At 43.9% G+C, this 17604-nt stretch overlaps 1 protein-coding gene across 1 annotated transcript; it reads left to right on the top strand.

Moving 5' to 3' along the window:
- Positions 1-1002: 1002 nt before the first annotated feature.
- LCT (lactase) lies at positions 1003-17357 on the top strand. The gene is made up of 17 exons (XM_058809740.1): positions 1003-1615; positions 2507-2586; positions 3824-3907; positions 4597-4699; positions 5070-5145; positions 5867-6554; positions 6940-7585; positions 8896-10452; positions 10797-11065; positions 11212-11502; positions 12301-12499; positions 13120-13322; positions 13683-13792; positions 14328-14462; positions 15312-15535; positions 16274-16510; positions 17146-17357. Exons 1-17 carry the CDS (start codon positions 1003-1005, stop codon positions 17355-17357), a joined length of 5727 nt encoding a protein of 1908 aa, XP_058665723.1.
- Positions 17358-17604: the final 247 nt, after the last annotated feature.

Raw genomic sequence — 17604 nt, 5'->3', positions numbered from 1 at the left:
TAGGCTGAGAGGTGTTTTCTCTGAGTTAATGCAGCTCTACTGAAAAGTAAGCACCAGGTGGTGCTGTAAAGTTAATTTTTGAACTTGCTATTCAGACATCAGAGTGGAGGGAACTTGTTCAGAGCACTCAGCACAATGTTGTAGTGTGTTCTGTAGGACATCCTGAAAAACAATCTGGGAATCAAATAGAGTCAAAGTACTGTAACTTAAAAATAATATTGCTTGACAGCAATAACTTGCCTAGATGATTGAAGATAAGCTTTAGACAAAATTTTGGTTATTAAAAGAAATTAACTCTGAGATAGAACCAACATTTCATAGGTATGTAGAATTTTGTGTTTAATTGGTTTAAAACTGTTCTCACTCCTTCAGTTCTGCTGTACTGGAATGTAGAAGAGCTGAGCTAGACATGGAAAAGCAAAAAATTGAGACTAAAATTCCTGGATATTTTTGGGTTGGAGGAACCACATACTTGCTGCTGCCTGAATTCATATCAGAGTCACCTTTCCAGCTGGGTGAGGTGCCACATCTCAGATTTCCTTTATCCACCCAGGATCAGAGCACAAACATGCCTCCTGCTGCCCTGCATGATCTGAACTGGTGAACCCAGCTCCAGCCATGCAGATAACACTGCTTTTGTTGGGTTTTGCATCCAGAGCTGTGCTGGGATTCTTTGAAAGCTGAAAAGGCCAAAAAGAGAGGGAAAGTTTATCTATTTATTTCATCTTCCTCTAAATGGGAGGAATGTCAACTGATATTTAAACATAAAGGGAAACATAAGCATCTCAGAAAATGTTTTCACATGACCTTTCTCCAACTGATTGAAAGTTATTCTGTGCTCATGTTTGTTTTTTTTTATCTACAATGAAAGTCCTGGTCTGTTATTTCAGTGTCAGCTAATTCAGAGAACATTTATCTATGGAACAGATAATTTCAGTTAAATATTACTTCTACTGGTGTATAAGTAGTGTGGAGTAGTTGTTTTTGAAGGAAGGTTCAGAAATGGACCTGATTTGTAAGGCAGTCATCCTCTTTCTGTTGGTTTCTCTCAGCCTTGGCATAGATGGAGAATTGGCTCAGAATTTTATCACCATTGCTGGGCCTCTCCCCAGCGATCTGGCAGAGAGCTGGGGCGTGCAGGAGCAGGGCCCTGAATCCCAGGCTCCCCTGTGCCAGGCAGATGCGATGGCTGCCGAGCTGCCCCGGTACCTGCGGCGGCTCCGAGCGCTGGGGGTGACGCACTGCGGGCTGTCCCTGCCGTGGGGCCGCGTCCTTCCCGGGGGCAAGGCCGTGCCTGCGGATGGAGCCCGGGTGCGCTGCTACCGCCGCCTGCTGGAGGCCGTGGCTGCCGCGGGGCTCAGGGCCGTGCTGCTGCTGCACCGCGGGCCCGTCCCCGCCCTGAGCACGGCCAGGCCTTTTCCTGAGCTCTTTGTGGAGTACGTGGATTTCAGCTTCCGTGCCTTCGGGGACCTGGTGGATGTGTGGCTCTCCTTCAGTGACCTGCCGCAGGTCCTTCAGAGCCTGCCCTACACTGAGCCCCAGGAGCGAGTCCAGGCCGTGGCTGCTGCTCACAAAGCGTTTTACTCCATGCTCCATGAGCAAGTGTCACCAGCAGGTAAGGAGAGCAGGGTTTTTCTGTATGACTCGCTAATATTTTGTGGTTGCATTAAATGGCAACTGCTACGTGCAGTCTCTATGTAGATATTTTTGTGTGCCTCTTCCTACCCACAGAGGAAAGACCAAAACTTTTCTGAAATGTACCTGAAACTTTGAAAAAACAAGGCACAGAAAGTCTAACTGTGAGGAAGTCTGCGATGCCCTTTGTTTGGCTTTCCTCATTGCAGACACTGGGGTTTGCAGTAATTAAATCCCAAACCTACCTGTGTTACACAGAGCAACAGAATTACACCTCTTCCATGATGGGTAGCTGGGATTTTCCAAGCAGATATCTCCTTGGGTCTGCCTTCTTTGGTCTTTTCTCTCCCAGACAGACAACCAGTAGAGCTGGCTGAGTCACTATTTCTTCTCCCAAATTTTTAATTAGTTAATTAATTTTTAATTCTTGCATTTGTCAGGAATACTTTGTTGTACAGTTCACACTATCTGGTGATAGCTCTTAAAAGTTCCCCATATCCCCTCCTGCATCTCCTGTCCCTCCAACTTCCTGTCTGTTCCAACATCTCAAAAACATTCAGCATAGAATGGATTAAAAAAAATAAAATTGTAGAACCGTCACAAAGGCATGAAAATTAGTAAAGATATTACTTATGCAGGGAGTAGAAGGGCATTTTATTTACAAAGGCTCTTTGAATGGTACCTTTGAATTTCTACCTTCTTCAGTTCTCCATAGAAATCACAAAGGGTATCCTGAAATCAACTACCTGGAGCAGTGCCTGGTGTTCCACAGTTTCAACAGTTTAAAACTGGTTTTAAAATAACTGCAGTAAACTGAAATTTTTATTTGTCCTTAATATGTTATCAACAGACTGCCTCTTTCTTTCTCAAGGTGGAAAGCTGTCCATTGCTTTGGAAATGGATGATGTCTTGGACAGTGCTTCATCAGAATTGCTTTCAGTTTCTCTTCAGGTAGCTCATAATATTTCCTCATTAAGGGAATATTTCTAAGATTATATAAATTTGCCTTGATCTAGCTTTGGTTTTATGTATGGGATCAAATGACTTGTTGCAAGTTAAATAAGATTTTAGCAGGTTGACTAGTTTGTAAGCTTTAATTATTTGATTAGTCTGATTATGTGAAATCAATTATTTAAGAATTGTTTCAGCATCCTTTCTTGGCTGGTAGGCACTGATTAAGCTACATGGAGACAAATTTGCTCTCCTAATTGGCAATGTCAGCAATATACTTGCTAAGTGACAAGGTGTCTCCAGAAAGTGTACCTGTTCCCCCCTGCAGGGGTACTTAGTGCACCACCAAAGATCTGGATACATTATCCTAATTAGCTGCTATTTAAAATATCTGCTGATTATGGTAAAATCTAGACTGAGCTGTGCTAAAAGTATGGTGATGTAGTTGCACAGGGATGGCACAACACAAGGAGAATGTAATCTCTGCAAAGGCAATGACATTCTTTCTTAAAGATCCAGGTCCCTGTTCATAGCTGTCCTCACCCAGAGGATGTTGATGTAGGTTATAATGTACGCATGACAGTGCAGGGTTTTCTGCTGTATTCATAATCCTTCAAAATTTAGAACCAGATCAAGCAATATTGTAGGATTTAAGCAAGGTGTGGTTTGTAGGGAGAGCAAAGATGAGCTGACTGAATAGAAGAGAACCTTGGACTGAAAAACAAACTAAAAGCTTATCTGTTTTATTCCAACTTCATCACCTGGTTTAACAAGAGATTGCCATCTGTTCCCTTGAGGTTGATGGCTGCTAGTGGGATAATTTAATCATTCCATACTTATGCTATAGAATGGTTAAAGATTTCTGAAGTGGACTTTCAACTAAGGGTTATATGAGGTTATATACCTGAACCGCATAGTTATAAAGGTTTCTCTGATAAATCATAAACAGACATAAAGAAATTACCTGTAAATCATTAATTTTAAATTAATAAAATAGAGTTTAACGTAGTTGTTTAAGTTGTACTTTGTTTAGAAGGAGACATACAAAGCACATCTTCCCATACAGTTTCCAGTTTGTGCTCTCTGTATTGTCCAGTGCTCCCATACAGCTGTATGGCTTCTTGCTCCAGCAATATGTCTTTATCAAACCTTACACAGTTTTATGTATTTTTAATGTAATACTTTAAAAATATATCATTTTTCTCCAGCATGATTATTTTCCTTTTCTTTTTTCCAGGATTCAGTAGACTTTTTGTCTCTTAACCTTCAGTATCACTGTGGAAATGAAATAGATTTTTACAAGAAAATGAGTGAATTCCAGGTAAAGTTATGCACAGGGTTAAAATGATAGCAGCAAACAACAGACCATAAATAGGTGCAGAATTTCATGTGCTGTGATGCATGTCTAAAGAGTTCTGATTTTCTGTGAAAACTCAGGAAGCAGCTACATTAGGAAGCAGCTGCAAAGTGCTCATTTCTCTGTTGTTATTCTGACTTAAAAACTGTTATTGAAAAATGCTGGAAAGCATCATCTAGCTCAATGCTTATTATTGATGCATTAACAATTAGAATGGCAAAATTCTTTTATCTGGGACTGAACAACCTCTCTCACATGCTAAGTGTTTGATAACTAAGCTGTTAGACCAATACCTAAGTATTGAAAGATATTAAACTCTAGCTTGAGCTCTACAGCAGTGCTACCAAACTTCACATTCCTCATCAGCAGGGGTAGAAATCATCAGGTGCCAGAAATGCTACTGAGGGGGAGTTTATTAAAGGATCAGATCTGGCAGCACCAACATCAGTAATGCTGTAGGCTGGTACCTATTATAACCAATATAAAATCTCTGGCAGTGAACTGCATTCTTGAAATTCATAAGGAAAGAGTCATCCAGCATCTGGGTAGCAGGATAAGGAGCTGCCCATTTAAAATGTAAAAAATGCCAAGACAGGGTTTTACTAGCTGGCTGATGCTTCTCTTCACACTACTTTCTAATTTCTGGTTTGCAGAGTGTTTGGAAGGACAAAGATATCTTGGTTTTTAGTTTAAAGGTCCTTGACTGTGCCTCCATGGAAGAGCATCCTTTCATACCAGTAGCTGCCATTGCCACAGGTGAGTGATGTTTGAAGAGGAAGAGTTTTTTAGTTAAGATCTGCAGGAAAAGCAAATTCAAACTTAATTTTCCTCTACAATTAACTTGTAGAAGAAATTAAAAATCATCCAATCTAGGCTGCTGCTATTAGATGAAATAAGAGTTTTATATAGTGTTTTTGGAAAATTAAGGATGGATGGTGAGTGTTGAGGGAGGGGAAGCAGGAAATCTTTTCCAGATCTTTTCATCAGCCTCAAATTGCAGAAAGAGAAGTTTAGGTTGGATATTAGGAAAAACTTCTTTCAAGATATAATTGTTTGTTACAAATAGTGTTGTGCAGTCTATGGCATCTAAGACTGTATCCATTACTTACCATTTGTTTGTTTGCAGCAATTAATAAAGAAGAAGCACGTATGATTGGGTGTGACGTTAATGAATTCTTGGACTACTTACCTCTTGTTTTAAGGTACTATAAAAATACTGTAGCACCATACATTACTATAATAGGATACAGTAATAAAACAGCTTCCTCTAGGAACCTATGTGCAGGCAGAGACAGGATGTTTTAGTGGTAATGTCTGCTGTTAGCTGCTGAAAGGGCTGCAAAGGGCTGTTTTTCTGCTGAGCCCAGTCTGTTCCAATTACTTGCAATCCTCTAATCCTATAATGTAATCCTCTTCCACTCTCTCATCCTTGGTTACCCAAATTGTACCTTCAAGCCAGTAGTAACAAGTACATTTTTCAAGCCTTCTGCTTTTTTCAAGAGCAAAATGGTTATAAATAAACGCATCCAGAGGTTTTCCTAGGGGAGAAGCCACTTGAGCTTATGGAAATATGGGAGATGTCATGGTGCAGGGAGATGCTAAGGATTACAATGGCAGGAAACTCATGAAGCAGTTATAGCATGGGAGATTGCTGCTTTCTGCAGGGATTTTGTTGGCACCTCTGACCTAACTAATGGATGATGAGACTCTACATGCAAAGAGCTGCTTTGCAGTTACCCACTGCCCTCATCTTCATGTCCCAGCTGGGAGAGAGCAGTGCTAGATTGGTCAGATGTCAGAGGAACTATAAATGGCTTATGTGACCTGAATGGGAAGCAAACTTCCTTTATACTCCGTGTTTGCAAGTTTTATGGCACTGACATCCTCCTTGGAGATTTTAACTTCTATTCATTATATTTGCAGTGAAACAAATACTCTACAGGAAAAGACAGATGCTGTTCTTGCCCCTCGGTCCTCCTATCAAACAGTCTGGGAAATGTTTGCTCAACAGTCTGAATCAGAGAGGGATTCTTTCCTGCAAGATGTTTTCCCAAGTGGGTTCCTCTGGGGCGTATCCACAGGTGCCTTTAACATTGAAGGAGCTTGGGCAGAGGATGGGAAAGGAGAGAGCATCTGGGACCAGTTTGGGCATGGGGGCCATGTCCAAATGAACCAAACAGCAGACGTGGCATGTGACAGCTATTATAAAACCAGCTATGACATTTACCTGCTTAGGGGTCTTCACCCCCAGCTGTACAAATTTTCTGTATCCTGGTCTAGAATTTTCCCTGCTGGCAGCAACAAGACCATCAGTTCCAAGGGGGTTGATTATTACAACCGCTTAATTGACCGCTTGGTAGACTCTAACATTGAGCCCATGGTGACTCTGTTCCACTGGGACCTGCCCCAGGCTCTGCAGGCTCTTGGTGGCTGGCAGAATGAAAGCACCATCGATGCTTTTGTGAGCTATGCAGATTTCTGCTTTTCCACCTTTGGGGATCGGGTCAAGCTCTGGGTTACGTTCCACGAGCCCTGGGTTATCAGCTACGCTGGCCATGGCACCGGAGAGCATCCTCCAGGAATCACTGACCCAGGAGCAGCATCTTACAAGGTAGGGGCACAGGAATAATTAGGATCCTGCAGCTACTCTTGTTGGGTTGTTTTCCATGATGGTTCTGTGCTTTAACTATGTTCAAATGTAATGTCGCCTCTGAGACAACTATTTGATTGCTGAATTTACAATACTTGTTAAAAATGGGTTTGTTAACAGAGGACTGGTGTTATTTTATTTTTCTATTCTAGGCTGATATGGATGGATAGTCAGATTCTTTTGCTTTTTCCAAAACTTACTACACTCCCTTGTCTATCATTAGTTTTGTCAAGGTGTTTTCTTTTGGATGGAGAGGACATTTTCACATGGCAATAAATAAACCCAATGCTTAAGAGTTTTTGTGCAATGCAGTGTGGCACATTTTCCTCTGCTTTCTGCTTGCCAGGTTGCTCACACAATTCTCAAGGCTCATGCCAAGGTCTGGCACCTGTATAATGACAAATACCGTTCTCAGCAACTGGGAAAGGTGGGGCTGGTGCTGAACTCAGACTGGGCTGAACCCAAGACTCCAGGCAGCTCCGAGGACGTGAGGGCATCTGAGAGGTACCTGCAGTTCATGCTTGGCTGGTTTGCTCACCCCATATTTGTTAATGGTGATTACCCAGATGTCCTGAAGGCTCAGATCCAGGAAGTGAACCAGCAGTGCTCCACAACAGTTGCACAACTGCCTGTGTTTACAGAGGAGGAGAAGTCCTTGGTGAAAGGGACTGCAGATTTCTTTGGCCTTTCCCATTACACTTCCCGCCTGGTCAGTGCCGGCACTAACGGGATGTGCACAGCGGGCTACGAGAGCATTGGGAACTTCTCCTTGCATGTAGATCCTTCCTGGCCACAGGCTGCCTCTTCTTGGGTCCATGTGGTCCCTTGGGGATTAAGAAGGCTGCTGAAGTTTGTATCCCAGGAATACACAGGGTCAAAGATCCCAATATACATAGCAGGGAATGGTGTGCCCACAGGAGACACCGGGGATCTCCTCAATGACACTCTGCGAGTGGATTATTTCCGACACTACATCGATGAGGCCCTGAAAGGTATGGAGAAACCAAATAATTTTATTTTATTTTAATCATGGCAAGTGGTTACTCTAGCCCTTCCATGGTGGTTAACTTTAAAACATCACCACTTGCACAGTGATGTTAGGCCAGCCTCCTGTTGTGTAGGTAATGAGTGTAACTTTATATGCTTAAGCCTGTCTGGTGTGCAGATATGGAGCTCTCCATTCTCTTTAGATATTGGAATGCATTTTTTTATATATGGATTAATGTAGCCTGGACCCTAAGTTCAGTCCCTCTGTGAGGACACTGTTCATACACTCCAGTTCTCCTGGAGATGACTGGCCTAAAGGCTTTTGCCTGTAGACCTCTCATAAACTGGGGCTGAGCTGCCTTTACCCATTAATCAAACCTACATGGCAGCAACCACTTCAGCCTGGAAATGTCTTCCTAACATTTCTACCTCAATCATTTTGAGAATGTTTAGGTTATGCTTGTAGAATGTTCAAGTTCTGCTTGTATCTTTGCAAGATGTGTACCTTTTGACATAAAAATAGTGTTAGTGGCAAGTTCTGTACTAGCATAGAGAGCTGAGATTTCAAATAGAAATTTGACTGATGCTCTCTAGATAGGCTAAACAATACTGTCAGGAAAACATTAAATATGCTGTAATAAATATGTTGGTGATCAGTGTGTACAGCATTTGATCTGCTTGACCTAGATCTCAACATACTGCTGGAAGTGCTGAATGAGCTACAGAAAACACAATTTAGTGTTGCTGTCAGGCCTTAGCAGAAGTAAAGAGGATGGACTGCACATGGGAGGGAACTTTTTTTGAATAAGAGAGATTTAGTGCTTTTTTGTAAGCAATGTGAGGAGGGATGCTAGACTTGCCTCTGCTGGTATTGGGTACACAGTTCAGCTAAAAGAAGCTGTCTGTGCTCAGGGAATATGGGCAAGCACTAAATACCTGATTCAAAATCAATGTTTCAGTTTAATTACTGTGTTAAATCTAAAAGTGAACCATACACCTAAATTGATGAAATCAGCTTGAAAACAAGAGCAAAGGGGAAGGGATACCAGAGGCACAAGTGTCCTGTCCTCAGATATCTCTTGACAAATACTTCTTTTCTCACACATTTCTATCACTAATCATTTCACCAGCTCCTATTACCGTGCTGGTTGCTTTTCCTACCAGATACTCCTAATTGTTAGGAAGTTGTTTTAGCCTTTAAAACCATTTGTAAGTGCTTGTCACACCTCTCCTTGGCTGTGGTGCTTCTGTAGTGCTGAGCTGTGTTCAGGAAATATTCAGGTGGGTAATTAACAGTGTTTTGTTTCTGTGGCAGCGGTGAAACTGGACGCTGTTGATGTCCGGTCCTACATTGCTCGATCCCTGCTTGATGGCTTTGAAGGCCCAGCAGGATACAGCCTAAAATTTGGGCTGCATCACGTGAACTTTGAAGATAGCAACAGACCAAGGACTCCCAAGGCATCTGCTTACTTCTATTCCAGAGTTATTGAAAAAAATGGTTTTCCATCCCAAGCCTTGAGCGGATCTGCACCAGTGGTGTTTGACCGACCTGTGCCAGCGAAGCTGCCAAGTTTACCAGCATCAGAAGTTCCCTCCAAGGCAAAGGTTGTCTGGCAGAAGTTTTCATCCCAGACTGCCTTTGAAAGAGACATGTATTTCTATGGGACCTTCCCAGAGGATTTTACATGGGGTGTGTCTTCCTCTGCCTACCAGATAGAGGGAGGTTGGGATGCTGATGGCAAAGGCCCCAGCATTTGGGATAACTTCACCCATGTCCCAGGGAATGTAAACAATAACGAAAATGGAGATATAGCTTGTGATAGCTACAACAAGGTGGAGGAAGATATTTACATGCTGAGAGCCTTAGGGGTAAAGAACTATCGCTTTTCCCTGTCCTGGCCTCGAATTTTCCCCACTGGAAGGAACAACTCAATCAATAGCCATGGAGTTGCATACTATAACAGTCTCATTGATGGACTGATTGCAAACAACATCACTCCAATTGTCACTCTCTACCATTGGGACCTACCACAAGCTCTCCAGGACATTGGTGGCTGGGAGAGCACTGAGCTGATTGACCTGTTTGACAGCTTTGCAGACTTCTGTTTCCAGACCTTTGGGGACAGGGTGAAGTTCTGGATTACCATCAATGAACCCAACGTCATTGCCCAGCTGAGCTACGGCGAAGGCTTGTTCCCACCCAATGTCAAGGAGCCTGGCAGCGCTCCCTACAGGGTTGCCCACATCTTACTGAAGGCTCATGCCAGGGTCTACCACACCTACGATGCCAAATACAGAGCGAGTCAGGGAGGGGTCATTGCCCTGTGCCCCTTCATTAGCTGGGGTGAGCCAAAGACACCGAGTGATCCCAGGGACATTGAAGCTGCTGACAGGTACCTGCAGTTTTTGGTGGGTTGGTTCACACACCCAATTTTCAAAAACGGGGACTACCCCGAGGTCATGAAGTGGAAAGTTGGGAACAGGAGCGAGCTCCAGAACCTGCCGTCGTCGCGCCTGCCGGTCTTCACAGCGGAGGAGCGCGAATACATCCGGGGCACGGCAGACGTCTTCTGCTTCAACACCTACTCCACCAAAATTGTGAGCCATTCAACAACACGTCTCACGCCCTTCTCTTATGAGTATGACCAGGAAGTTTCAGTAACAGTTGACAGCTCCTGGCCGTCCTCAGCTCTCCCTGACCATCGGCCTGTGGCCTGGGGTCTGAGGAGGGTACTGAACTGGATCAAAGAGGAATATGGAAACCCCCCAATCTATATCATTGAGAATGGCGTGGGGAAAAAGGCCACATCAGATGTTGATGACAATGCCAGGATATTTTACCACAAAACATACATTGATGAAGCTTTAAAAGGTACCAGAATTTGCTTTTGTTCTGTGTTTTGTTCTGGTGTTGTGTGTCTCCTCTCTAGATTTCTGGTTACTTAATTCCTCTGAAGAGTACTTTTAAAAAGTGATTGATATCGGTCTTTAAATAGTCTGAACACAAATAGACATAGTGTTTGGTTTTATGATCTCCTTTGCATGGCTGTACTCTGTTTCCTATGAAGCTATGAAGATTCTCTCAATGATCTATTTGACCAGTGCCACCTGTATGAAACTAGGAGCCTGTATGTGCTTGCATGTGAATTCCTTAGGGTTCATTTAACGTGTGATTATGGCGCTGATGCTCCTCTGGTTTTTTTTCTGGTCTTTCAGCTTACAAGGTAGACGGTGTTAATCTGAAAGGATACAACGCTTGGTCTCTGATGGATAACTTTGAATGGGTGGATGGTTATGGTCCAAGATTTGGATTGCACCAGATTGATTTTGACAACCCCAACAGGCCAAGGACGCCAAAGCGCTCTGCTGTGTTCTATGCTGAAATCATCCGCAATAATGGCATCCCACTGCCCAAGGAAGATGAATTTTTATATGGAGAGTTTCCAGAGAACTTCCTGTGGAGTGTAGCAACTGCAGCTTACCAGGTCAGGAAACTGAGATGGACTCCTGAAGTATCTGTGGACAGTTAATTTATTGTATGGCACCAGACAGAATAACAGGCTGAATTCTGCACTTGGCTGAGACCTAAATTTGGGGTTGCTAATAATTCTTCTCGCATTTTCAATCACAGATTGAAGGAGGATGGAGAGCAGATGGGAAAGGACTTAGCATTTGGGACAAATATGCCCACACTCCCTTGAGAATCGGCAAGGATGCGACTGGAGATGTAGCTTGTGACAGCTACCACAGGATTGAGGAGGATGTGGAAATGCTGAAAAGCCTCAAGGTGTCTCACTATCGCTTTTCCATCTCCTGGTCCCGTGTTCTCCCAGATGGGACCACCAGGTACATCAATGAGAAGGGACTGAACTACTATGAAAGGCTGATTGATGCCCTTCTGGCAGCCAACATTGTGCCTCAGGTAACTACACCCAGTAACTTTCAGGTTACTAAAAAATACCAAACCCCAAATCTGAGCTCAGAGCAACATGTGTGTTTCCATCCATACCCTCATTCACACAGAAATTGTTTTTCATGGGTATTAATTACATTTTGTGAAGAAACATGGGGTATTGGCATAGGCAAATGAACTTGGAATGTAGGGATGTGTTGAAATTACTACCCAGAAGGACCACAGTAAACTTACTTTTGGCTGTTTCCAGTGGCCTTCTTGTCCCTTTACCTTGGAAATAGATTCCACAGGGACCTATGCAGGAATCTTTCAGACACTGAGGTGAGACTGAGTAATGTAGTTCCCAGGATCTTCCTTCTTCCCCTTCTTAGAGATGGATGTAACTTTATTTTTTTCCCGGGAGTCAGGAAGCTCCACTGGTCAGTGTTATTTGTCACATACAATGGACAGTGACCTCACCCCTGCATCAATCAGCTCCTTCAACACTGTTTAGTGACTTTGAGCCTTACCAGCCCAGACAGGTGTTCTAGTGGATTGTATTTCAGCTGAGAGTCGGTGCAGGTGCAGCAGTTCTTCACTGATGAGTTCTGGCTGTCACAAGGTGGTTTTTGGTAAAAGCTTCATCTTCACCATTAGGCAGTCCCTAAAGAAACTGGCAAAAATGTATTTAACTGGGGGCATGAGTGATCACTACATTAGGAACAGGTAACTACAGATCAAAGCACAGTTTATTTGTGATGAGAAATGAATCTGAGTTACTATGAGATTGGCTGGTTGAGTCCTTTGTCCTCCTGTCTTTCCCCACAGGTAACTCTCTATCACTGGGACCTCCCACAGGCACTGCAGGACGTTGGTGGGTGGGAGAATGATACTGTAGTTCAGAGGTTTAAGGAATATGCTGAGGTCCTTTTCCAGAGGCTGGGGGATAAAGTGAAATTTTGGATAACTCTCAATGAACCCTACAACACTGCCTATCTTGGCTATGGCACTGGCACAGCTGCTCCAGGTAAGACTGCTGGGCATAGCCTCAGAGCCCTCATGGCACTGTCAGCACAACTGTTTTATGCTGCAGCAGAGCAGTTCCTTGGGGCTTGCAAAGGTAGAACAAGGAAAATGGTGTGCTGTGGATAGATGTGGTTTAGATTGCTGTGGTGTGCTGAACAGGTCCTTCTTTTACTCTGCCTGTCACCTCCAAGTCTGGATTACACTTGCTGCCTGGAGCAGACCTTATTTCCAGACCAGCTCCAGGGACTATAGAGAAGATTTAGGGCTGAAGGAAGACCCAGCTCAGCAGCAGGGTAGAACCAAAAGAGGGGATGTGAGCTGACCTGAACACACAGCTTTCTGCTTTCCAAACTGGCAGCAGCAGCCTGTTGCTGGCAGTCCATGTCCCACGCCAGAGGGAGGAGGGGGCAATGCAGGGTTCTTCCCATGGCAGCTGCTCCTCCAGCTGCCTCTGCCTAGCACTGATTCCAGCCCAGGGCTGGGCTTGGGGCACCAGGTATTGCACATTCACTCCTTTCCCAGGGGCAGTTCTGGGTGCCCTGGGGTTGTGCTAACCTGGGAACAGCCCTGCTGGGGCTGGGAGGTGCTGCTCCACTGCCCATGCTGTCCCTGTCCCTGCAGGCGTCTCGGTCCGGCCAGGGCGCGCTCCCTACGTGGTGGGGCACAACCTGATCAAGGCACACGCTGAGGTCTGGCACCTCTACAACGAGACCTTCAGGGCCAGGCAGGGAGGGCTCATCTCCATCACCATCAACTCTGACTGGGCAGAACCACGCAACCCACACAGCCAGGAGGACGTTGAAGCTGCCAGACGGCTCATGCAGGTACAGAGACCCCTGGTCACAGCTCTCCCTGCTGCTCCAGGTGACACCCCCTCCCTTGGGTGCTGAACCCATGCCCAGAACCCAGGTCAGCATCTCACTGAAATAAAATGGTGAGGCAGAGGCATCACTGCAAGGAAATGTGTCCCCCTCTTATAGAGGCTGATCAAGAATGCAACAGAAATGAGACAAAACATGGTTGCAGTGACAAAAGCTTATTAAATTTACTGCTATTATATGGGCATCTCCTTGTATCTCCATGTGCCTGTTGTAAATTCGAGTATCACCTATAAAGCAGCACATAAGAATGGCTAAATCCCAAGTTTTGATATATGATTTATCTTCCCTTATCTTCTGATTTAGTTTTTTCTAGGTTGGTTTGCTCACCCCATTTTCAAAAATGGTGATTATAATGAAGTGATGAAAAGAAGGATTCGGGAACGAAGTCTGGCCCAGGGCCTGAGCAAGTCCCGGTAAGTGCCCAGGCACACACCTGCTTTTGTTTCACTGGCTGTGCTGAATCATGCTTTTCTTACAGAAATGATACATTTCAGTGATTCTTTTCCAATGTTACTGTAAAAAATTTTACTATATCCTCACAGAAAAATTCTAGTGTATATTTTCAGAGAATCAGAGAATGGTTTGTGTTAGAAGGGACCTTGAAGATCATTTAGTTCCAATCTAGGCAGGGGGGCTTCATCTATTCTCTGTCTTTACCTCTCTTGCAAGCTAAATTGATTAATATATCTTTGGGGTAATAAATTGTCAGCTCAGTGACACAGTAACTGCCCTGCATTAGCCACGGTACTTTACCTGATGCTTGTGGTAAATTTAACTTTTCTTAAAACTATGTACTGAACTCATTGGTGCCTCTCAGTTACATTTCTTATTTTCCATTCCCAGTTCCCAGTAAGGAATTTCTCTCCTTCTGTTTGTGGTGCTAGTACCAGAGATCCCAGCATTACCCATGGATTGTGTGCAAAGTGTATTCTCTGTTATCTCTTGCAGACTTCCAGAATTTACTGAGAGTGAAAAACAAAGAATTAAAGGCACATATGACTACTTTGGTCTAAATCATTATACCACAGTTTTAACATACAACCAAAACTATCCTAAGGGTGTTATGTCATATGACTCTGATAGGTAAGAGGTGAATGTAAATTATTGCTCAAGTAAAATCTACACAGCTGGAGCCTGGGTTAACTGACAAGTGTAAATTTATAGCAAAATTTAGGTGTTATAAGCTGTTGTAAACCAATACTAGGGATAATATAACCAAGCAGTACCTGAGGTGCTGTTATTTTAACAAAAGTCCAGCAACAGCCTTTTTCTTATAGACATGAGGTGATGAACAGTATTTATCATATTTCCTGCCTCCAATCTGCAGTTTAAACTGTGAGGTGTTATCCTGGTTTATGCATACTGATCCATTTGGTGTTAAAACAGGTTTAGGTCCCTCACTGCATTGGGTAAATGTAAGTTCAAAGCCTAAATAGCTAAATCACTTCATGGTTAAGTATAGATTAAGTCAAGATTTTTTATTTAGATACTAATTTCACTTCTCAACCTCAAAAAGTAAACAGTAGGAGCTTACTAGTTTTTGTAATGAGAATTCAGGTAATGGTGTGACCACATGTGGGGATGAAATTGTCTCCTTTCCAAAATGTTTCCACAGGGAATAGATGAAACTGGAAATAACTTTGCTTTGCTGGTACATCCCAGCCCCTTATAGCTTAACCCTCTAGGACAGCGGGCTCATAACATTCCTGCATGTAATGTCAAGGGCAGTTTTGTGCTCAAGCATTATGCCTTGAAAAGCAGAAGCAGCGTTGTAGCATGCAAAGATTTGGAACCAACATCCCATTGTCAGCCACAATGGCTGATTTGCACAGAGTGTAATTGTAAATGAAAACATGAGAAGGGATTTTTAGGCTGGTGGGCACAGAGCTGCCTGGCAGTGGGACTGGCCCTGAGCAGTGTCCTCCTCCCCAGGGGCGTGGCCACAGTGACAGACCGCAGCTGGCTGGGCTCCGGGTCCCTCTGGCTGAAGGTGACACCCTTTGGGTTCAGGAAGATCCTCAGGTGGATAAGGGAAGAGTACAACAACCCTCCCATTTATGTGACCGAGAATGGGGTCTCAGAAAGGGGAGCCTTTGAATTCAATGACACGTGGAGAATGCATTACTATCGGACCTACATTAATGAGGCGCTGAAAGGTGAGAGTGAATATTGACATCTGGTCAGCCAAAGCTCTGGAGAGCAGCACTGGCTTTGCCACAAGACTGATGTGTATAAAGCAATTTGTAAAGAGCTGAAAGACCACTGTTACCACACTTGCAAGTTACACAGTTCTATGGGCTTACTGAATCCACTTCCAAGAGCCTTGGGGTTTACCAAAAACTGCCCATAGATAGTCACAAATGTGCCAGGAAAGATGATCTAAAGGAAGAGAACAAACCCTGGGTTTAGTGGGGCATCCTGCAGGTTCCTTGGTTTGCTGCACCTGCTGAGAGAGGTACAACTACCTGATAAACTCCTTCTAGTCTGACTACTGCTGTGTCTAAAAGCATAATATTTAAAAAAAAAACAACAGTAAAAACCCAATGCCCAAACTGGTTTCAGTTACAGCAAACAACTTCAGGAAAGGGCTTTTTCAGTTTGCTTTTCTGATGTACTGAGAGCAGCCAGGTGTTCAGGCATTTACTGCCTTGCAAAGGCCCCACAAACACTTGTTTAGGCAATGGTTGCATTTTGATGGATTTTCTTCTCTATTCCTAAACCTTTGTTTCCTGTACAAAAGTTCTGACTTGGAGCAGAGAAAAGCAGTGTCCAGTCCTGGGCACTGAGTGAACCTGCTGTGTGCCATGTGTGGGTGTTCTGGAGCACCTTCCTTCCCTGGCTGGCCAAGGGGTGACCACTGACCTGTTCTCTCTTCTCTCTGCTCCTGCCTGCAGCCGTTGTGCTCGATGGTGTCGATCTGCGGGGCTACACTGCATGGTCACTGATGGACAACCTGGAGTGGGCAGCAGGTTATGAGGAGAAGTTTGGGCTCTACCATGTGAATTTCTCTGACCCTGCCTTGCCACGGCGCCCCAAGGCCTCAGCCAAGTATTACTCACAGATCATAAACTGCAATGGCTTTCCAGACCCAGCCACGGGCCCACATCCCTGTCTGGAAGAGGAGCCAGAAGGTAAGTGACACAGCAGAAATGGTGCTTGTGTGTTTGCATCTAATCCTAGTCCCAAAAGAGTTCCAGAATCCTAAGGTTTTTAGAGACACCACCATTTTCTGCAATAGTTTTTTAAAGACTGCAGTTAATGTCAGTTCCCTATGCAAAACCAGACTAACAACCAAGCCTTGTGCAAGAGCACCTCAATACATGCTTGTCTTAAGAATGTAGCAAAAGTTACTCCATTAGACTTTACTCCAAGAGAACTGCCCAGGATGGTTTCCAAACCACACATATGCAATATTCCCACAAGATTGTTTAAAAAATTTTTGAATACTTTATACAACTCCTCATTTTGGGTAAGGCTTTGGAAATACCAATTCTTTTGTCATTTGTGTCTTCTCCACTGAAGCAGTACAATGAAAAGCAACCAGTGTTAGGTGGGGGTTTGGGAATGAGAACACTCACCTGTGCTATCAGGAATTGCACTGTCAGCCTCAGCTGTGCCTTTACTCTGAGCTAGAATGGTATCAATCCCCACTCCTGCCAGAGTATTGAAGAGAGGAGTTCAAGGCTGGTGGAGGCAGGGAGCAGCAGTGCCACAGCTGCATGGAACAGGCTCTGCACTAACCCTTCCTCATTGTTTTCCCATTCAGTGACTCCAACAGACCCCACTCCAGGAGCAGCTGACAGCGTGAGCTTTTTGGGATTGGATTTGACATCCCAAGGGGCAGAAATAGCACTCTATGTGCTTTTTGCTCTTTCTATAGTTGGAGCACTGAGCTTGGCTCTTTTTGCATACAAACACGGAAAATTGTCCAAAAGATCCCATAAACAAGCACACATGGAACTTAGTAGTAAACTGTAATATTTCCACCTCATAAAACGTTTGTTTGGTTTGTTTTTTCTTTAAAAAAGTCTATACCAACAGGAAAAGGAACTACTGCTTTGCAGTACTGCAGCTTTCTGTCTTGCCTCAGATGGTTCCCCAGCATTTGGTTGTTTTCCAATTTAAAAAGCGGGAGGAAAATTATTTTTCTATGTGACCTGTCTCTTTTGTCCATGGGCATTATTGATTTGATTTCTTAAAGATCAAAATAAAATTGGTTGTTCCT

The sequence above is a fragment of the Ammospiza caudacuta genome, chromosome 8 (genome assembly GCF_027887145.1).
Source record: "Ammospiza caudacuta isolate bAmmCau1 chromosome 8, bAmmCau1.pri, whole genome shotgun sequence".
In the NCBI taxonomy this organism is placed as follows: domain Eukaryota; kingdom Metazoa; phylum Chordata; class Aves; order Passeriformes; family Passerellidae; genus Ammospiza; species Ammospiza caudacuta.
This window is presented reverse-complemented; position numbering and strand designations above follow the sequence as displayed.

What these genes read in the sequence shown, in the direction of transcription:
- LCT (XM_058809740.1), top strand. Translation starts at nt 1,003, where the DNA reads ATGGACCTGATTTGTAAGGCAGTCATCCTCTTTCTGTTGGTTTCTCTC. An exon ending in TAGCAACTGCAGCTTACCAG is followed by an intron (nt 11,066 to 11,211) that starts GTCAGGAAACTG and finishes TTTCAATCACAG; the next exon opens with ATTGAAGGAGGATGGAGAGC. An exon ending in ATGTCATATGACTCTGATAG is followed by an intron (nt 14,463 to 15,311) that starts GTAAGAGGTGAA and finishes CCTCCTCCCCAG; the next exon opens with GGGCGTGGCCACAGTGACAG.